The sequence below is a fragment of the Labeo rohita genome, chromosome 6, assembly GCF_022985175.1.
Source record: "Labeo rohita strain BAU-BD-2019 chromosome 6, IGBB_LRoh.1.0, whole genome shotgun sequence".
Classification (NCBI taxonomy): domain Eukaryota; kingdom Metazoa; phylum Chordata; class Actinopteri; order Cypriniformes; family Cyprinidae; genus Labeo; species Labeo rohita.
In genome coordinates, this window is record NC_066874.1 from 16753276 (window position 1) to 16776058 (window position 22783).

The 22783-nt window shown below is 33.7% G+C and overlaps 2 protein-coding genes across 6 annotated transcripts; one reads left to right on the forward strand and one right to left on the reverse strand.

Annotated features, from left to right (window-relative positions):
• The first annotated feature begins 1047 nt into the window (after positions 1–1047).
• On the forward strand, positions 1048–9817 carry atg4b (autophagy related 4B, cysteine peptidase). Of its 3 annotated transcripts, none has more exons than XM_051111666.1 (13): positions 1048–1106; positions 2082–2183; positions 2266–2337; positions 2444–2542; positions 2623–2724; positions 2838–2910; positions 3089–3168; positions 5488–5687; positions 5829–5907; positions 6035–6180; positions 8756–8812; positions 8896–8986; positions 9090–9817. In XM_051111666.1, the coding sequence occupies exons 1-13, from the start codon at positions 1097–1099 to the stop codon at positions 9161–9163; spliced, it is 1185 nt and encodes a 394-aa protein (XP_050967623.1). In that variant the 5' UTR covers positions 1048–1096; the 3' UTR covers positions 9164–9817. The 3 variants fall into 3 exon arrangements, with proteins under 3 accessions (XP_050967623.1, XP_050967622.1, XP_050967624.1); XM_051111665.1 differs by lacking the exon at positions 1048–1106 and adding an exon at positions 1136–1262; XM_051111667.1 differs by lacking the exon at positions 1048–1106 and having other exon boundaries at positions 2167–2183; positions 2415–2542.
• On the reverse strand, positions 8407–20703 carry dtymk (deoxythymidylate kinase (thymidylate kinase)). Of its 3 annotated transcripts, XM_051111669.1 has the most exons (7): positions 20473–20703; positions 11439–11582; positions 11039–11147; positions 10816–10906; positions 10045–10242; positions 9844–9950; positions 8407–9023 (listed from the first exon to the last, which is right to left on the reverse strand). In XM_051111669.1, the coding sequence occupies exons 1-7, from the start codon at positions 20546–20548 to the stop codon at positions 9008–9010; spliced, it is 741 nt and encodes a 246-aa protein (XP_050967626.1). In that variant the 5' UTR covers positions 20549–20703; the 3' UTR covers positions 8407–9007. The 3 variants fall into 3 exon arrangements, with proteins under 3 accessions (XP_050967626.1, XP_050967629.1, XP_050967627.1); XM_051111672.1 differs by lacking the exon at positions 20473–20703 and having other exon boundaries at positions 11439–14954; XM_051111670.1 differs by lacking the exon at positions 8407–9023 and having other exon boundaries at positions 9840–9950.
• Positions 20704–22783: the final 2080 nt, after the last annotated feature.

Consider the following 22783-nt stretch of genomic DNA (forward strand, 5'->3'; position numbering starts at 1 on the left):
GGATCTTTCTATTCACCAAAGAATCCTGAACAAATGTACTCAACCATTTTAAATATTGATAATAATGATAAAAATGTTTCTTGAGCATCAAGTCAGCATATTAGAATAATTTCTGAAGGATCATGTGACACTTAAGACTGGAGTAACGATGCTGAAAATGTAGCTTTGATCACAGGAATAAATTTCATTTTAAAATATATTCAAACAGAAAGCAGTTATAATAATTAAATATAAAATCTTTCAAAATATTACAGCTTTAGCTGTATTTTGGATCAAACAAATGCAGGCTTGGTGAGCAGAAGAGAATTCTTAAAAAAACATTAAAAATCTTACTGTTCAAAAACGTTTGACTGGTAATGTAATTTGAGAATAAAATACAAAATTAGGAGAATAAAGTCGAAATATTTTGAGAATTAAGTCAATCATTGTTTTAACGTGGCACTAAAACGCCGTCGTACCTTTAACCTTTATAAAGAGGGTTAATTTAAATAATCAAGGACAAATAAAGTGGACTGTCCAATCTGTCTGAATTTACACTCTTCTGGCATGACTGAAGGATAAATAAAAATTGTATTACAAGCAGTTTAGTTACTGACTACAGCACGGCTCAGGACTGGGATTTTAATATTGCATGTATATTAGTTAGTTGACTATACCTGTAGTTTTACACAACAACAACAAGACCAACATACATGTCAGAACATGTCAGAAATGGCATATTTAGACAGATCATACACTATCAAAGTTGTTTACGTCGTTCCCGACGTTTAATAGTAAATATCCTCACAACAAAACGTTTCTAACCAAAAATACCGATCTGCATTAAGTGCATTTATGTAGTACTACAATCCGCTCTGTTTATTGTGGGATTGCTCAATAAATTACTCTAGCTTGTTTACATCCACTTCCCTGAGAGAACAACATGTCCCGCCTTTGGAGAAATGCTATTTGTCAAAAAAGACCACCGGATGCATTAAAGCGATTTAATTGGTTATCGCAGAAATGACGCATGCTGAGCAAAGCGGAATTGATTTCCTATTGGTCAATGCAGTGTAAGGAACACTCAACAAACAAGATAGGCTGAATCACTGTCGGGATGGATGCAGGTAAGAAAACCGCAGCAAAACAATTCCTTTACATTTTGCTTATCTGTGCAGATGTCATGAAATTGTTAAAAAGCAAAATTCTTCTATCGTCAACCAAGTACGCGCCTGTTATTGGAGAGGCGGCCTCTACAGTTTGGGAATTTGTCGTTAAATATGGTACATAGATGTCCCAACTGCTGCCAACTGGACAGTAAAACACAACAGTCTGCTGTCAGATGAGGGGTGGACACAGTTTTGTCTTCTAGATGTCATTGCACCAAAATGCTACGTCCATACGTGTAAACTGTAGGCTGTATAGGCTATGTTTTATTAGAGTCTAATCAGCTGCCTACCTTAAGCATTTTTTGGACATCACATGAGCGTTCCAGCGCACAAATGATACCGTTTAGCTGTAAATGCTTGTCCATTTATCAGTTTCTGTTTGCCAATAACATATAGGTTAGGGACTTTTACAAACTGTGTCATGTCTTTAAGCCTTTGGTGTATGACAGCCATTAGAATTAACAATTTTGTAGCGTTTTAAAAAGAGTGAAACTTGTGGGCCACCGTGAAGTAACGGATACCGCGGTATAAAGGCAGTAAAATTGGTAAAAAAATCAGGTACCGTTTTGAAATAACCTTCAGTTTGTTAATATTAGTTATTGGACTAGGGAACAACAATAAATTACTGTTAATTCAGGTTAAAGTTAATTTATAAATTAGTATTAGTTATTATTAATTCAAATTTGTTTATAATTAAAAATAGCTTATAAATCTTAAAATATTTAAAATGTTTATGAAACCGTATCTTGAATTGCATTGGACAGATGTGTATCTTTCTCAAAAAACATTGTTGCAAAAAAAAAAAATATATGTTGGAATAATTATAAGTAGAAAGTTTAAGTAATGACAGATAGATGGCTAAGCCTACTTAAAAAACGATGTCGAAACGACGTTATTGAATTTCCAGTTGGTCACTGTCTTTTCTTTCAACAGCTACTCTCACATACGACTCATTGCGCTTTGGAGAGATCGAAGATTTCCCAGAGACCTCGGAGCCTGTCTGGATTTTGGGACAGCAGTTCAGTGCTCTAACAGGTAATGAAGTGGGAGACATCGTAGGTTTTGTGCTGTTGTTTTTAGTTCTTGTTTCATGATGTGATCATGATTCATGTCTCAGAGAAGGATGAGATCCTGGCAGACGTAACTTCACGTTTGTGGCTCACGTACAGAAAGAACTTCCAGCCAATTGGTAAGAGACAGAGTCATCAATCCTGATCGTACTGCTTTAGGAATGCATTTAATTATTCATCCTGATAGTCTGTTTAGTTTTACAGATAACGGATGTGATGTTACAGGTGGCACTGGGCCCACTTCAGACACCGGCTGGGGCTGCATGCTTCGATGTGGACAGATGATTCTTGGGCAGGCCTTGATCTGCAGGCATCTAGGTAGAGGTAAGACTACTACAAACCTGTGTTACGATGTTGGTGGTTATGACGTCTGCTGTTGTCTGAGATGGTTGTATTTTTATTAGACTGGAGATGGAGTCCAGGTCAGCGGCAGAGACCAGAATATATCAGCATTCTCAATGCCTTCATTGACAAGAAGGACAGCTATTATTCCATCCATCAAATAGGTACTACTCTTCATCTACCTGCTGCCTGAATATTATAGGAATAGTGTTCAAGTTATTCTTTTGATGGAAAGTATTCTGTATACTGTATCGACATTACTTGTTGTTTTCTTCAGCTCAAATGGGTGTTGGTGAAGGCAAGTCTATAGGGCAATGGTATGGTCCAAATACAGTGGCACAGGTACTCAAGTAAGTTGACCAACTCAAACTCAACATTTAGTATTATTAGAATAATCATCTATTGTTTTTTGTAATTTTAACTGGCAAATAACTGGAAAAAATGTTATTAAAGCTCAGTATTCCTGAAATAAACTACTTTTGCTTTACTGTCTTTGCATAAAATCATCTAAACTTTGTGTCCATCTAGGAAACTGGCAGTTTTTGACTCCTGGAGCCGACTGGCAGTTCATGTAGCTATGGACAATACTGTGGTCATAGAGGAAATCAGTGAGTTCTTTCATAATGTCTCTTAAAGGGATAGTTCACCCAAAAATTGTTAAATGAAGTCATTATTTAACTTATTCTCGTAGTTTCATAAAATTAAGGTTGAACCACTGATGACACATGGACTATTTTAATGTTGTTCTTACTATCTTTCTGGGCCTTGAACATAGTAGTTGCATTACTGTCTATGCAGGGTCAGAAAGTGCTTGGATTTCATCAAAAATATCCTAATTTATGTTCCAAAAATTAGCGAAGGTCTTACCGGTTCGGAACAACATGAGGGTGAGTAATTAATGACAGAATTTTTATTTTTGGGTGAACTATCCCTTTAAGTAGGGCTGGATGGGAACTGCAGAAATTTGCCTTTGCTTTTTCTGTGATTTAAAGGGAATTTGTGGAATTTTGGGAACAGATTTGAACAGGCTATACTTCACTCTTATTAGTAGCCAAAAGTGAGGTAAAATTAGCCAGTATATTTAAAGGGACGGTTCACTCAAAAAAATGAATTCTGTCATTATTTATTCACCCTCATGTTGTTCCAAACCTTTCTTTGTTTAATGGATCATAAAAGAAAAGATTTTGATAGATGTCTCAGTTTTTTGTTCCTGAAATAGAATTAAATTCAAAATTGCTCAAAATGTCTTCATTTATTTATTGCAGTTAATTAATTAATGTTAATTAATCAGCAAATATTTATCCCCTTTTTATGGAACCCTGTTTCTGCGACTAAATAGAATAGAAAAAGGCAACTGCGAATTTTTATCTCACTATTCTGCCTTTTTTTTTCTAGCAATTCTGATTTGCAAGAATATAAACTTGCATTTCTGAATTATGAAAGTCAAATTTGTAAGATATAAACTCACAATTCTGACTTTTTCTCATAACTGCAAGATATAAACTCGCATTTGCATTTTCTCAGAATTGCCAGATATAAACCTGCATTTGCACGTTATAATGTCAGTTTTGCAAGATATAAGCTTGCAATTCTGACTTTTTGTTTTCTTAGAATTCCAAGATATAACCTTGGATTTGCAAGTCATACAGTCAGATTTGTAAGATATAAACTTGCAATTCTGACTATATAACACAAAATTGAGAGTTTTAAAGTCAGAATTGTGAGATATAAACTTGCAGTTGTAAGAAAATAGCCAGTATTTTTATCCCCTCAAAATTTGTGAATTTATATCACACAATTCTGAGAAAGAATTGCAAGTTTATATCTCACAGTGCTGTCTTAAGAGTTCACATCACATCATTCTGAGAAAAAAAAGTCAAGTTGTAAACTCACATTTGTGAGAAAAAAAGTCAGAAATGTGAGAAAAAGTTGCAATTACTTTTTAAATTCTGTGGTAAAAACAGGCTTCCATACATTTCTTTAGTACTTTGCTGAACCACATTCAGAGATATTACAAATCTAAACCTTAGATCGCTTTTAATTTTGCACAATGTGATGGAACATTATTAGTGCATTCCTTCTTGCAAAACCGCTAAAAGTGAAGCAGTTCATTCTTGCAGAGATGTATGATGAGATTGAGGTCAAGACTCTGACTAAGCCACTCAAGGGCATCAGTTTCTTCATTTTAAGCCACTTCAGTGTTACTCTGGCTGTGTGCTTTAGGTTGTTGTCCTACAAAAATGTCCTCAGTTTGTAGTTTCTGGCAAAAGGGAGTAGGTTTTCATCCAAAATCTCCAGGTGTTATGCAGCATTCATCAGTCCTAAGGAGATTGCCAGTACTTGCTGCTAAAAAGCACATCAAATTACACAGTCGAGTTTGAGGTAGAAAATTTAATTTTGGTTTAATAATAGCAAAAGGGTCTTTTATGTCTTTGTAGCATCCTCAAGTGACATTTTGCTATTTGTAACCCTTCCAAAAATCCTTATTGTGCAACGGCTCAAAGATCATTGCCCCATGGATATGATTATCAGTGGCTTCTACTTTAAGTGTTATTTTAGGAGCAAAACAATAATTTGTTAACTGAACGGAAATCATGCCAGTTTGGTTTTTGCGAAGTCAGATGTAGATCATGTTATAGTAGCTCAGCTTGACATTGTGCACTTGTTTCAAAAGACAAAGGTCATGTGCAGCGTGTGTTTAATCTTTCAGATATATTACACATTGTGTCATGTGTTGAGAGAGATGGGGACTGTAGCTCAATTATAGCTGCACATTTAAACATATCTGCTGACTTTTATAACTAGCCAAAAGTGACTTAAGATTAAATTTTAAGAAAATAAATTTTGCAGGCTTAATTTTTTTTCCTTTTAAGGCTGTAGTGGTAAATGATTTCATGTTTTACTTTTTTTGTATTGGCTTTCTGTAGAGAGGTTGTGTATGCCGTGGCTGGATTTCGACAGGGGTGCATGTGCGATTTCTGAAGAGCCTCGGGAAATGAATGGCGATCTGGAGGGGGCTTGTGCTTTGGCAGAAGAGGAGACGGCTCTGTGGAAACCCCTTGTTCTGCTCATTCCACTAAGACTGGGCCTCAGTGACATCAACGAAGCCTATATTGAACCACTCAAGGTAAATCTATAACATTATCTGGCATATGAATAGATGGAAACACTCAACGTCTGTCTGTTAAGATCAGACAGTAAGTCACTTTAATGATCGCCTATTCAAGTTTGCTGCAAGTTGGACTTTATTCTCATGTCTTATCCACAGCAATGCTTCATGATGCCTCAGTCTTTAGGAGTAATAGGTGGAAAGCCAAACAGCGCTCACTACTTCATTGGCTTCGTAGGTAAGCAGTGTTCTTCAAGCTAAACCTATCCACCTTATTCTTTAACACGAAGGTAAGAACAAAAACATTGCATGCTAAAAGACTGTTCGACCCAAACACTGTCTTTTCTTATTGATGCACCCTGCAGGTGATGAGCTTATTTTTCTAGACCCCCATACCACTCAACCAGCTGTGGACCCAAACGAGGATGGTCAGTTCCCTGATGACTCCTACCACTGCCAGCACCCTCCCTGCCGAATGCACATCTGTGAGCTTGACCCCTCCATTGCTGCTGTAAGTAGAACTTAATGTAGAAGACAAAAATTATTCAGTTCAGTATCATTTACATCTACCTAGTAGTCCTCAAATGAGCAACCCCTTTTAATTCCACATAAGCCAAAATGTATTTTTCACTTTGAATGGTCTTAAGATGTTGATGTGTTTTACACACAATTGTCGGTGATAAATGAAATTTCAGATTTGTTGATTAAGTGAACATAATTAGTGAAAATAGTCACATTCCCTAAAATATGATGCCTGTGTCAAAATAATATAGAGTACCACTTTTATTTAGCAAGAATGGATTCAATTGATCAAAAATGACAGTTAATTTATTTATAATGTAACAAAAAAAAATTCAAACAGATTCTGTTATTTTATTTATTTTTTTTTATTTATTAAAGAATCCAGAAAAAATGTATCATTATGTCCACAAAAATATTAAAGGAGAAGTCCAATTCCAGAACAACAATTACAGATAATGTACTCACCCCCTCGTCACTTTTAGTCGTAAAAGAAATTGTTTTTTGAGGAAAACATTTCAAGATTTTTCTCCATATAATAGACTGATATGGTCCCCAGAGTTTGAACTTCCAAAATGCAGTTTAAATGCAGCTTCAAACGATCCCAAATGCGGTTGTAAACCAAGAAAGAAGGGTCTTATCTAGTGAAACGATCAGTTATTTTAATTTAAAAAAACACAATTTAAATACTACTTAATGTTCTTGTCTTGCTCTCCTTGAAAAACTCCAATCGTATTTTCTCCCTCAACTTCAAAAATAATTTCAAAATCATCCTATATCGCTGCAGAAGTACCGATCCAGTCTTTGCAAAGTGAACATGCAAAGAAGATCAAACATCCTTAGCAAAAAAGGTAAAACAGAGATATAGAACGATTTTGAAGTTGAGGGAGAACATGAGATGAGAGTTTTTCAGCATACCCTTACTGACATGAACCGGAAGAGTCCAGGCAGAGTAAGACAAGACGAGTGTTTGAGATTTGAAAGTATATAAATTCTATTATTTTTATGAAAATAGATCGTTTTGTTAGGCAAGACCCTTCTTCCTCGGCTGGGATTGTTTATAACCGCATTTTGGAAGTTCAAACTCGGGACACCATAGCAGTCCATTATATATGGAAAAAAAAAAAAAAAAAATCCTGTAATGTTTTCCTCAAAAAACACTTTCTTTACGACTGAAGAAAGAAAAACATGAACATCTTGGATGACAAGGGGGTGAGTACATTTTCTGTAAATCTTTGTTCTGGAAGTAGACTTAAAAAATAACTAATAGTTATCACTTTACTTACCCAGTTGATTGATTACATTGATAATTGCAAACATTTTTTGTATTACAAGTTTTCTAAAATGTTAGGTGTAACTATGCAAATGATGCAATATTTCATAAAATATGCGCTAATTTGCATAAAATCCTAGTACAAAAATCTAAACACTGGATGACGTCAGCTTGTTCAATTTTTTTTTTGACAGAGTCAAAGTTTTTACAGAGGGAATTTTCAGTATCTCATTTTGTCACTCCATAATTCAGAAAACAATTTTTTTTTACTGTTTTTGGAGAATAAAACATTGTATAAGATCAAGCTAATTATATATGAATAAATCCCTCCATGAAAACCTTCAGGATATAGACAGGAATAAAAATGTAAAGTTTGGTGCATGTAAGTCCTACTGAAGTAGAGATTTATGGCTCATTTAAAATGAAAAAAACTCATTTTAAGAAAACGGCCTTTAAAAATATGTATTGTAATTGAAATCTATTGACAGTTGTCTATTGATAAATTGCTATAAAAGAAACAGTATCTTTTGGATTTTTTTTCACTGTCTGAAAAAACACTTTATGAAAAGCCAAAAAGCTCAATCTCAAACTTGACAGGTGCATGAAAAACTATGTTTTTGCCTGCAGTGTCTCCCCTTAAAATAATGACAATTTTGTTATTTTAAATTGTAATAATATTACCTCATATTACTGTTTTTAACCACAAAAATGCAGCCTTGGTGAGACTTTTCTTCCTTAAATATTCTTTCAAAAATGATTTTACAAATCTGTAACACTTTACAGTAAGGTGTTATTTGTTAACAATAATGTATTAACTAACATGAACAATACATTTAATACACTATTAATCAATCTTTGTTAATGTTAGTTAATTAAAATAGTTGTTCATTTTTTGTTGATGTTTGTTCAAAGTGCATTAACTGTTAAACACAACCGACCCCAATGTGCATACAAGTATGTATTATTAAGACTCTGGCTCATATAGTAAATCATGATCACAATACATATAAATGTGCATGATCACATCAGTGGGAAAACATAGAGCCCTATTTTCAAGAAGTAACTGAATCACATTATACAGCTGTACTGTATTTTACAGTATTGTTAAAGTTAATGCATAGAGAAAAATTGGATTATTTAATTTCATTTCCCCCACAGTAACAGTTGAATAAAAATCAAGAGTAAAACATGCTTGCTTGTCTTGATGAAAAATATTATTGTTATATTACTGTTGTTAGAAATTGTAATTTCCTTTGATTTAATAGTATCATCCATACAAAATTTTGTCCATCAGGGCTTCTTCTGTCAAACAGAGGATGATTTTGATGACTGGTGTGCACAGATTCGTAAGGTACTTAATTACTTTTTAACTTTTGGTAGCCTTTATGTTTGTACCTTTGGTTCACTCTTCACTGTGGTTTTTCCCTTGTACAGGTTTCAAACTGTAGAGGTCTTCCAATGTTTGAACTGGTAGACAGTCAGCCATCTCATCTAATTACCGCAGATGTACTTAATCTCACTCCAGGTAATCTCTTATACTGCTGCCTCATAGATCCAGAATTCTAAGAGAGTTCACAAAGAGATACATTTATTAATACACACCATTATATTTTATTTTTCCTCTACAGACTTCTCAGATTCAGACCGGCTCGAACGCTTCTTTGATTCTGAGGATGAAGAATTTGAAATCCTGTCTTTGTGAAGAACGGCTGCATTTGCCAGACTTTCAAAAATTCTGTGGTAGAGCCTCCTCAGAGGAAAGAGAAGAATACCATTGACGTCCAAAGCCACTGTGGCATCGTCACCTGCGTCAAACACACAGCTTTCTTCTTAAACAGCTACACTGACTGCTCTGTGTCACCCTGAATGAGCCGAGGTCAGGTGTCATGGTCACAGGCACTCAGGATCATCAGTATGTATGTACTTAGTCGCATTTATGTGTATCCATATTGAGTCTTAACACTATACATTGATTTTTTTAAGTGATATGGTGCCTTTTTACCCCCTTAACTTAAAACACACATTTGCCATAACACATTTTATGGTTTTGGTCAAGAGACCTGCTAATCAAATATGATTTAGCATTTACTCTCAACCAATGAAAATCAGTGAAATTTTGGACCTGTATGAAATTGTAAATGACAACCAAGGAAGGTTGGGCATTTGCAGATTGGGTAGGATGGCTTGTGTAATTATACAAGTATGATTTTGTCTTGATGTTTCAAATCTCTGTACACAGGTTTATTTTATGAATATTTATTTAATCATTAAAAAAATTAAAACAATAATTACCTACTTTTTGTACTATTTCACATAGTGACAAAAAGAACATAGTAAAATGTATATAAAAAAAAAAGCTTTCAGAGCCAGTGATCCGTTCACCTCCACAGCTCTCCGACTGGCTGATTCTCGGCTAAACTGATGATGTCTTCACTCAAAAGCTTAATATCTTTGTGCACCTCTTCTATGGTCCTTGCAGCATCGATTACCTAGAGAAGGAAAGACGAAAGATAGAAATTAACAACTAACTTAGATACATACTGTAAGTTACAATAATTAGATTTACAAAATAAAATAAACCACCTTCCAGTTGACTGAGGAATCCTGCATGAGCTGTTCAAATCTTTGATGAACTGTGCGTTGGAAAGCGCTCGTCTCATACCGTTCAATTCCATATTCTCCACGGTTTGCTGCCATATTGGGATTGAGCTGCAAAAACATCACCAGGTCCGGTTTTGGAAGTCCCACATCTGGATTCATGCACCACTCCAGAGAGAAGCCCTGAACATATACACAGAAAACAACTAAATTAATGTCACTGCAACAAAAACAAAAAACTTTCTATTCAGATGTGTGATGATTAAGTTCAAAATAACAGCATTTAATAAAATATGTATACTGTTAATTTACATAATATTAACAAAACTTTTTACTGTCACATTTGACCAATTTAATGCATCTTTGCGGAATAAAAATATTCGTTTTACTATTAACATTTCTTTATTTAAAGCTGCAGTCCATAGCTTTCGGCGCTCTAGCGGTTAATAATCAGAACTGCGTGCGTCTTGCGGAAGAACATTGTAGGCGGAGCTACTTTTCTGTTTATGTCTATGACGAATCACGCAGGTACTGGGTTACTCCGCAGCGGTTCCTGCAAGAACCAGTCTAAAATAGTCCGAATATACAAATGTATTATTGGTGTACAGTAGTGATTTAGGATACTCCAAAAACACGGTTTGGAAAATTTAATCATGATGTACTCGCTTATTATATACATTTTCAATGCAAAAAGTTAGGGGCTGCAGCTTTAATACTAATTCATTGTATTGGAGTAACATTAACAGTAACACTCACAGGCTTGGCACTAGTGAAAGCAACTCCAGAAAACGCATAGCGGTCCACCACTAGATTGATTCCTTGTTCCAACTTCTGTTTAATCAGAGGCCTGAAGAAAGAAAACAGACTGACTGGTTGACTGATAGTTGGGTTGATCCACCTGAATGATAAATAAAAAGGCTTTCCCGTTCGTGCACTGCGCTGAATAAATGTCGACATAAACTCTGGAGAAAAAACCTACACCATTTCCCATCGGTTTGCAGAAAACAGCAGGTGAACAGTATGATCCTCCAGATTACTCTTCTTCTCCAGGTATGAACTGATCAGCTTACCAATTTTAGTAGTTCTGTCTGTATAAAAAACAGTTCGCTCTTAGTGCAAAAAATATACAAACAGTGGCTGCCAAATCACAGCCTTCTTCATGGCACTAAGACCCAGGCAAAATTATATCTACTATTATTTTCCATTATGTTTTGTATGTACCGTTAGTCTAGATAGAATGCTCACTTTTTTGTTTTGGTTTTAGAAATACTACAGAACGCTTCACTATCATTTTAATATGTTAGAATGAGATTCCGTCTAGGTAAGGCTTCACAAAATAATTTACATGGGATAGCAAAAGAGGAGTGAAGTAATCTGACCTGGAAATCGCATCATTTCTGCAGCTCGTCCGCTCTGCTGTAAAGCCTGCACAAGTTTGTGACATTGCGTAGTTTTCCCGGCTCTGTCTACTCCCTCCAGAACAATTAAAGCTCCTCTTCTGCAAGACATGACTCTTAAAAACACTGTTTTAAAAAAAAAAAAAAAAAAAAAAAAAAAAAAAAAGGCAGAACAACAGGGAGAAAATATTGACAACGGCTAGTAAATCATTCCTTAGCTATGGTCCCATTCGCGCTCACACTAGACTTTGCCGCTGCGAATATGAGCGGGAGCAGGATATGACGTCACGCGCCAAGGTTTTCCATTTGTATGGAACGCCATTGGGGACAATACCTATTATATGAAACGCGTGAAATCAGTATGGAAGGCCATAAGGGCCAAAACGTGTTGTACATATGTTAACGCGTAATTTACGCGTTACACTTTGGAGCTTTAGCACCACCTATTGGTGTGGCGTTCTGTTCTGTTCAAGCACACCAACACACATTTATTTATTGATTGATTTATTTATTTACATGTTAAATTTATTTGTCTTTATTTAAAAATGTACATAAAAATATTATTATATTATTATTATTCAATTAAGAATTTAATTTTTTTTATTTCATTCATTCATTTTCTTCATAATATTTATTAATAAAATAATTAAAATCTTCATCACTTATTATCATCACAGATCATTATTCAGATAAACTTTATTCAGATTACCTTTATCTGTGTACACTTTTTAAATACATTCATTTTGCTATAAATGTTTGCTATAAAGGGCTAAATGTTTATATATAGAAGTTATTACATGTTTAAAGTTGTTGTGTTTGTACTTTTAGTATTTTTTTGTATTTTTCACAGTCATGCCAAGGGGGCACAAACCCATGCAGCCAAGCAATGGAATGCAAACAGTGCAGCTTATTACCTTTTTTAATCTTCTGTATAACGATGTCATGTAATTTGTGTACTTTGTGTACATTTATGATATGGTATAATTAATATAAATGTGTAAAAAAGCATTCAGTTTACTTCATCACTGGCACAAAAGATTGCATATATGGTCCAGAGTGAGCTTCATTGCATGCATAATTACGCTGTTCACTGTTTATAATCTGTGACAGAATTAAAAGATCAGGCCTGTCTGACTCAAATGTATTTTGTGTTACATGAATGATGTAATTATGAAGGATGATGGATTGGAGATACTTTTATACTTTGCCCTATAAAACACTACTGGGTCATTCCTGGTATCCAGTAACATTTTGGCTTCATAATTTTTGGGAAAATTTATGTATTTAGCATTCAACTAAAATAGATGACGTGTTTATCTATTAGGAATACATATTGGCCAAAAATAATAATTATAGGTAGATTGTTCAGACACTGGCTGTGAAAGTATTCCACACTGTTTGGGACATATACATAGTTATCACAAAATGTTAATAATGTAAATGTTAAACAATCATGAGCTTTTCTTGGATGGTATATGCCCTGTATGCCATAATAATATATATATATATTTTTTTTTATTCTTGAAACAATAACAAAACAATTATTGATGAATAGAATATGTCTTAATTATTAAGAACAGGTACTTTTTGTGCCCATTTTTGCCAACAGGATATTAATAATAATAAAAAATTGCTCAAAAATATATGCTGTTAATACTCCTCACCTCACAAAATAAGACAAAAGTATGCCAACTATTTAATGTTGCTGTTAAATTGTAATTTAAAAGAACTTGTCTAACAGGGTGGAACACCAGTGTTAATAAGTTCTAACAGTGGATGAGCTCTCTATCACTGTCGTGCATTGTTTACAATCTGTAATGTCTGGAACTGCACCTATACAATATTGCTTCAAAACAAAACAAAACTTTTCTTTGGAGCGGGGACACAAAGAAAGCCAAGTGGTTTCTTATCACAATCAATCACGATGACAAGCGCCAAAACAATTCTCTGTTCTGGTGGCTACAGAAATAATTACAGTTTAGACAGGACAGACATATAAAGTATATATTTATAATTTATTAAAATAAGATGCTGTAATTGGATTAACTACATTAACAAACAATCATAAAAGACAGGGATGCCCTTGTTTACAGAGACTTTCTCACATTAAGCAATGTTTTATCTTTTAGTTTAGTCACTTTAGCTGAATGCTACTGTCCCAACATTTTCAGGTACACTGGGACAGTAACAAAACTTAATATTCCTTAATAATACAATAAATAAATAAATAAATAAAAAAACAAAGAAACTTTCACATCACAATACAATAATACAATAAATAAATAAATAATAAAAAAAAACAAAACAAAGAAACTTGCACATCATTTCATACAACTGAATTATCACATGAACAAATAATATAAATTTATATTGTAGTTTGAATTATAATTCAATACTGTTTGTATTAAAAACCTTAACAATTTTGATAGACCTAAACTATGCACAGACACTACCGTGTACTTTCTCAGACCTTCCAGCATTTGAGTGGTAACCACAACCTTATGATTTTGACTAATCAAATGTTGATATTCAAATTAAGTACTGTTATTGCAACATTTCAAAACCACTCATTATTATCAGTCTTTTTTTTTTTTAAATAAGCACTAAACCAAAAGCTTATTTGTTCCACTTTAATGGATGTCCCACTTTTGTTGATTTCACCCTACAGAAATAAAGTTTCAAACACTTTACAGCCCTAACTGCACAGATTCTAATTTAAAAATAGACTAACCCATATTATAGCTACAATTATTTCTGTTACCCTTGTTCTTTAATTTGCTAACTTTGTTTGCTGTGACTTTAAGACCTGCTGCTGCACATGACTTGGATCTGACACACATCTACAATGCAGAAGTTTTTGCCCCCTTCCTGTTTTTTTTTTTTTGTTTGTTTGTTTGTTTTTTGTTTTTTGGCATCATTTCCCATAGAAAATCTGTGGAGGGAGCTGAAGGTTTGAGTTGTCAAACATCAGCCTTGAAACCTTAATGACTTTCACAGGATCTGCAAAGAGGAGTGTGACAAAATCCCTCCTGAGATGTGTGCAACCTGGTGGCCAACTACAAGAAACGTCTGTGACCTCTGTGATTGCCAACAAGGGTTTTGACATCAAGTATGTTTTGCAAGAGGTCAAAAACTTATTTCACTCATTAAAATACAAATCAATGTGTAACTTGAAATCCATTTTTTTTTTTTTTGTTATTCTGTCTCTCAGTGTTCAGGTAAACCTACCATTAAAATTATAGAATGATCATTTCTTTGTCAGTGAGCAAACATAAACAAAATCATTAAGGGATCAAACATTTTTTTTCCTCACTGTATATAATACACAAACATTAATGCAATATACAATAAATAATATTTAATCAATTTATTATAATTTCCACCCTTTGAGGTTTATAGATCTAACAGGGTGGAAAACTTTGAGTCAAGTTTTTAAACTCTTCATCATTTAGCTCTCTAACCTTGTACAAATAAACATTTTATATGTTTTCTTTTTCTTTTTCTTTTTCTTTTTTTTTTTTTTTTTGCCCAAACATCTCCTTAGTCTAACAGGGTGGAACTTTAAGAGTGTGAGAAGCAGGATAACATTTAAAAAACAACAACAAAATGGTAGGAGTGAAAGTTGATGCGCCATAACATATATCTATAGATCTATAGACATAAAACACTTGATGCTTTTTACAATATTAATTTAAACATTTAACCAAACGTGTGCTGTTAGACGCATGTCTAATAATTTGGGAGAGTGGAAGCTAAAGCGGTTTTGCAGAACATGGAAGCACCAGCGCATTCACTTGCATTTTTCGGAACTGCAAAATGTCTACTTTTATTTGTGTGCACTCACAATATCAACAAAATGTTATGCTTTCGTAAAATAGCTAAACATGCGCTTTCTGACATCTCTGTCTTGAGGAGGAGCACTTCACAAAAACTCAGTGAATATTTGCCTCACAAACATGATAAATATATCTACAGAAATGCTTTAAATTACCACTTTAAAACGAAAGAATTCACGTAATAAAATCATTTTATATTGCGTAAAGTTAATGTGAAAAGTCCCCCTGTCTATATAATAAATAAAATATAATAAATAAAAAGTAGGCTTCAAGTCCGTTAACTAGCTGATTCAAAATAAAACTATGTTGGCAAAGTCATAGGCTTTTGGCTTTTGGGGTAAATGTTAAGTTACTATTATTATGACTTCACAAGATGTTTTATTGGCTTTTTTAAAACTCTGATTGATGGATTTCATTAGACATGGTGCTTATTAACTTTTTAAATGCATTCAAATATTTTTTTCATGTTTTTTTCGTGCTTCAAATATTAAAATGGAAAAGATACATGCCGTTTGATCTGAGGCGAATATAGTTATCTCAACTACAAATTAAAGAGCTTAAAAACACAATTGTTGTTTATATTTTATCATAAAATTGATATTTAAAGGCTGAGACTTGCGTGCTACAAATAATGAATGGACTTGAAAAACGTTAAATATTATTTCCAAGCATTTATACCTAAATAAAACTGCACGTAACTCACGTAACGTCATGTACTTAAGAAAAATCAACAAGTTAACCGCGTTGGAGCCCGTACAAATGTTTTACATGGGCATGGGGTTGACTTGCTACGCCACTGCTAATAACTAAGCGTTTCCACACACCTTTTTTTATGCACATTTTGGGAAATTGCATACAAAAAGCTGGATGGAAATGCCAAGATTCTCATAAATTTTAAGAACCAGAATAAAATAACAGGTATAAAGGAATAAAATAAGTTATTCTGAACGAAATATGTTTTTAAATTTATGTTTCAATTCATTACCAAAACCAAATAAAAAACTGTGCGACAAGTCTACACTGAATTTTGGTTCATTTTTGTGACCGCGCAACAAGCGAAACAGAGAAGGGTGAAAGCCCACACCTTTTCTTTATTTTATCAAAGTTCATGTCTTTGTTTTTATAGTGAATGTGCACAAATAGAAGTTAACCTTTTACAGTTCGAAATAATGTCTTATTCTTATCTATGTGACCAAAAATGACATATTTTAAGTTGGTTCCGCTAAGGAATAAAAATCTAAGCGATCGAGCCAGAGCCTCTAGTCGTGAAAAACATTTGTATTCGTGCCAAAAGATGCATATATTCATATATTCATGTATATAATATGCATATATTCTTCTTCTTCTTCTTCTTCTTCCAATAATACTTTTTCCCTTCCCGACAAAAGTTTTTTGCCCCTCCTTAAAGATAGGCGCGTCAGATGAGGTAAGTGCTCAGTCACAATCTCATGAATAATAACAATAATACGAAGGTGCGCATCAGCATATTAATAGTAATAAGAAGGATTACAAGCTGTTACGACAGGCAATGTCAACGTGACATCACCCCTTCGTTTTACTTGAATTATTCATGATGTTGTGACCTAAGTACTACGCTGAGCATGCAAGTTTACTTAAGCAGCCATCATGTGCCAGGGACATTGACGGAAAGGTAAAGCACACGGAACAGCAAAAAAACAGCTTAAGGAGAAGCAGCAGAAGACACTTTTTGCTGGGATAATGGCTTAAGGAATAATCCTGCGACCGCACTTCTAGACGAAACAACCAGGCATGCCCAGATGAAGAGGATAACAAGGTAATATTTCATGAAAAAGCTGTGTTTTAGATAAAATTAATTAATTTAATAAGAATAACGCTAATGGCATAGTATCGTGTTCTGTATTTTAATATTACAATTTATTTAAATTCCTTGCTGATCCGACTTTTATCTATGATTTTACATTTTTTAAAATGTCATTATTAGGCCTATATTTAAAACTATATTTCATTCTGATTTCAGTTATTACTAAAACAAGCCACTTTTGATTAATTTCTTTGCCCTTAAATGATTTTTCACATGTCTATGCACCATATAATGTAAGGACACTCCTTGTCACATGTGGATCAAAGTAGGGGTTTGATGACTTGTTCAATTATTAAATGAATATACTTAATGGTTGTTAAAAATCTCACTTATTTGGTAACAAAAACATAACCAATCCTGGGGCATTGATTATTGCACTAAATGTTTAATAGTTATTGCTTTATAGCATGAAATTAGTGTATCTAATGTAATTTGAAGGTATTAGATAAATAATTCTAATGTATTCCAAATTCTACCCAGTGGTGTGTCAGGTACTTTAACCCTTCTAAGAAGGGGTGACAAAATGTAGGACATGGTAGCAACATAAAGACCTTATTTATATCAGCTGCTCATTCGCACAAGCTAATGGTATACATCTCTTCTGTTTTCATTAAAAGATTGAAGACTACGAGGTCTTGAAGTCTACAGCACTGCCTGCTCCATCTTCAGCAATGGTGAAAACAGCCAAAGCCCAAGGACAGCTTCTCGCAGCACCCCTAATTTCACCACCTTGATACATTTCACACAGACATGTACCTGGAGGGAGCCTTAGGCCCTCACACATACCAGTACATAGGGAGTCTGTTGTATTCTGCCCCTTTTACTTAGAACATCAAAGAACTTGTATTGAGTCTACTTCAAACTAGAATGGAACTAAACTTGTGTGTTGCTGGAACCACTTCTTTTCTTGTATATAATACACATTTTAGCAACTAAGAACAGTTACAGTCTCTGTAATAATGTTATTTATTGTGATTAAATGTGAAAAAGGTGTCTTGAGTGTGAATGTACTGAAAAGCTCTGCAAAACAATGCACAAAGTTATTTCATCATAAAAAAATTGTAAAGGTGTTATGAAAAGGCTCTTTTTATCCCTTTAACTTATATCTCTACTGTGTGGTTGAGCTAACTTTGATAGGGAATAAATCTATAAAAAGGAAGGGATGAGAGAGCAATCTTTCCACAGCTATACTGCCCCATCTCTGTGTCTGTAGTTACTGGTCAATCATCAGATAATAGGGTCAAACAAGCAATCAAGGAAGTAGGGATAAAACCATAAAGTTGTTGCAAATAGGTAGAGGGTAAAGAACAGGAATATAGCAAAATATAAGAGAAATGCAGAAATGTTTATTTATAATAATTATCCATCATGCATGACTGTACAGTTGATATGTCAGTAAAAGACATTGTATAGCACATATATTGCCATTCAACTATATATATATATATATATATATATATATATATTATACAGAAAATATATAAATATATATATATATATATATATATATTTAACTTTGTGGACACTGAAGGTTATGAGATGTATCCAAGATACTAATAAAGTTAAAGGAATGTTTATTATTGCAAAATAACTGAAATAGTTATCCGAATTTAAATTGAGATTTACCATGGACTGTGTAAAAAAAAAAAAAAAAAAAAAAAAAAAAAACAGCTTGAGGCAATTTATTAGATGTCTACTAATAAGAATTTTAAGTTAACTAATTTTTTCATTACCTCCATTTAGGGGTGAAAGTTAAAGGGTTAACAAATATTTATGGATAGCGGTTGAATTATGAGAACAGGATATATTTATTTTTTAATGTGTCAGTAAAGCAATATGGCTTAAAAATGACAGTATAAGCATGCATAAAAAATACTGTTTTGAAAAATGTGTAATTAACCTTTTGTGTAATTGTGTAATTAAAAACGAAATATAAAAAATACAATTAAAAATAAGATAATTAAAAAATGCTTATGTGCTGTAATGTAATTAAATGTACACCTAAGTAAAATTAATTTAAAAATTAAAATTCATTAGAAAACAACCACTAGATGGTGTTAAAGCTCAATGCCAGCACAAAATTGCGTGTTCAATGCGTTAACACGTAACAAAATTTCGTGTTAACGCGTTTGTACAACACGTTTTGGCCCTAATGGCTATTTTTGTTACGTGTTTCTAGACGAACGTTTTCGTCGTGTAAACATGACATTTTTGAACGTGTAATATTTCTAAGTCTTATTTGATGTGCGACATACTAATTTTTCTGCTTTAGTTGAACTGGTGATAATTTAGGTTCAATAATTAAATACACTCAATGACTGCATGAATTAACATTATATTCTTTTGTAACGTTAAAGGAATTTGTTCTGTAGGTAAAGTGAGTGGTCTCGGTGATCCAACGACCACATTTCCCCTCTGATTAATACATTCGAGGTGTCCACTGCAAATAGCCTACTTGTTGGCAGAACTAAATACACTAGGCCAGTCTAACGTTACCCTATATGTGGAAAAAGTCACCTCTTTAGTCAGCGGTTTCTGTGGCGTAACGTGTAAAGGGAGACCGGGTTCTATTCCCACTGACAGCGCTTTTTTATTACTTTACAGTTAATAAATGCATTTGTTTTCAATAAAATGATTTGACTTAAAATTAATTTTAATTCATAAAAGTTACATTTAGGGTAAGGTTAGGGGTAGCGCTCTTTAATATCTTAATAAGTTGCCATGATTTTAATATTGTTTTATAAATATAATGATTTACTGTCAGTTATATTGCAGGATGTTTAATGCACAACAATACTGAGGAGCAAATAGTAACGTTATCTCTCACTATTTATAAGTAAATAGCATCTAAATTTCTACTGAATCCACAACTGTTGCTATTTACACTTGGACTTGGACTGGCTGCCCCACAGTTTACGTTGCATGGTCCGCCTGTTGTAGTGATTCTGTAATGTTTATGTGTCGTATGATTGTGTCTGGGTTTAAAGGTTGAATAAAGATTTGTGAATTGTCATAGGCTACTGGTGCTTTGTTTCTGCTTTTGGATTTGCCTGATTGTTATAATTGTTAAATTTGTGATTGTTACAATATATTGTTGTTATTACATTATTTTTATCTGACATACAGTATACATTCAAGATATTTGTATTATTTGTATTATTTCTAACCTGCATGAGTACAAACAGGATGAGATGACACAGCACTGACATCACAACCAACGTATAAATGCATCATTGACTCTAAAGTTTTACACTTGCCTATGTACATGCCAACGTAAAATTATGATCTCATTCACGAACAAATGTTACGTGTGACGTTTGCATAGGTATTTGCTTACCTAACAGCACGTCATCCCTCACGAAAAGAAATGTCGTCTGATGTTTATATACGTATACAGCAACGTGCCATCCCATCACAAATGCAAATTAAATCCTAAACAGAGCAACGCTATTGGCTGTTGTGCAGTCTGACGCGACACCCGAACATATACTTCGTATTTACGCGTACAAACTTTGCGTGTTAATGCGTCCAGATTTCACGCGTTTCATATAATAGGTATTGTCCCCAATGGCGTTCCATACTACGTAACGTTACGTATAAATTCCATTCATTTATTTATTTCGGTGTTCAAATGTACCATCTATTCCTGTTTCCGCTGAAACCGCGAACCAAGCAGCTTCTCTTTTTATTTGATTTTTATAATCTTTTAGAGATTTATTATATAAAATAGGATGGTGTGAAACTGCTAGAATTAGCGATTCCTCCATCTTCTTTTTTTTGTACAGAAAGGTCACGATATGACGTTTCGATCTTCTATTGGTCGCTCGCTTTCACGTCATGCGAATTCGCAGGTCAGAGTTCACCATACTTGAACTTTCCAACGCAGCGAAATGCGAAACTTTTCGCACGGCGAAATTCGCATGCGTATGAATGGAAGTCAATGGAACGAAAAGCGCAGTGTGACCGCGCCTTTAGTCATCAGCTTCTTCTTCTTCTTCTTCTTCTTTTTGGTGCTTAATGGCGGTTGGCAAACCAACTTGTAGGTGCATTACCGCCACAGACTGGACTGGAGTGTGGACAGGATACATGCTTATAGGATTAACATACTGCGATAGATGTATGAGAATTAAATAAAAAAAAAAAACGTCTAAGTTATTTTACTTAATTTCGTTTCTTTAATAAACTTAGTAATATCATATATAGCTTTTTCCTTTAGTATACCTATTATAGAAAAATCTTTATGCTCAGCTTTAATTAGTGACTGAATAAAACGACGTCTTTCGTTGTTGTATTTCCTGCAGTGAAGTGTTACATGCAGGGGTGGATCTAGAAAATAATTTTTAGGGTGGCAAAGGGGTGGCATGGGGTCTATGAGGGGTGGCAACTCCAAAGAAAGCCCCCATGCATAGTTTTTGGGGATTTATAGTCTGATATACACAGTTCACAAATATTGCATTACCATAAAGTAATCATCTATACTGTTTAAAATGAAAAATAAATAACAACATTTCAATGTCCATCAATAAACAATATAAAAGTCAATAAAATAAAAGTCAATGAACAATATAATATAGTATATTGTATAGTATCACTAAAGAAGACATGTGATTCTATTAAATTACTACTTAGATGGTATAAATCACGTTTTAGTGCAAGTTTGAGATGTTAATGTCGATGATTTAATGTAATTTCCTAACATTAGAAAGAAATATTATAATATCAAAGCACTGAAACTGGATCAGTTTTGGAAACAATGTTTGATTTTCTGTTGTTAACAGAGGTGGGAATGTCTGTAATCACTCATAACACACAATCAACCATAAAATCTAGCAACACCCCAGCAACTGCATAGCAAGAGACTAGCAACCACCCAGAATATCCTAGCAACCAACTAGCAACACTTTAGCAAACATCTAGAACATCTAACTGACCAAACTATTTATGTTTTTAAACAAGTCTTAAGACAAGCCAGCATAAATTTGTCTTTCAAACGTTTCAGTCTAGTTATTACAGGTATTCTTACACACAATTAAAATACAACAATGACTTTCTAGCCCAGTGAACACACATGAGATCAATAACCCTAACAAAAAAGTCTTATTAGGAATTAATTTGCAACTCAGTGTCTATTACAGTATACAACATAAATTCAATTACAGATTGCTAATTCAGCAAATAACATTTGGGAAAAAAAAATATTTTCATTTTACTACTGTAACGCAATCTTGCAGCAGATGAAAAGCACTAGAAAAGTTCAAATAACAAAGAACTGTATATGCACCACAATACAGTACAGTAAAAAATAAAATTAAAAATTAAATTCAGCATCCTCTGCACATTTGCCTAAATGTCATTAGAGTATACAGTATTATTTGGTCTCCTGACACAAGACTATATCTCTAGGTAGTCTTTTCTCAATTCTGCAAAAATGCAGTAGGCTACACATTAAAAAAAAGGTTACAAATACAATTTGACAGTAACACTTCTGAAGGTGTACAGCATGTACTACAGTTTACTGTACATATAGAACAGTGAAATTTCCATCATCTAATGTACTTGTACTGTACTATAATTATACTGTATGTGTAAGTTTAATACCCATGTAAATGATTTGTTGATTTCTCTCCTCACTTCGTTGGTGGATGTAG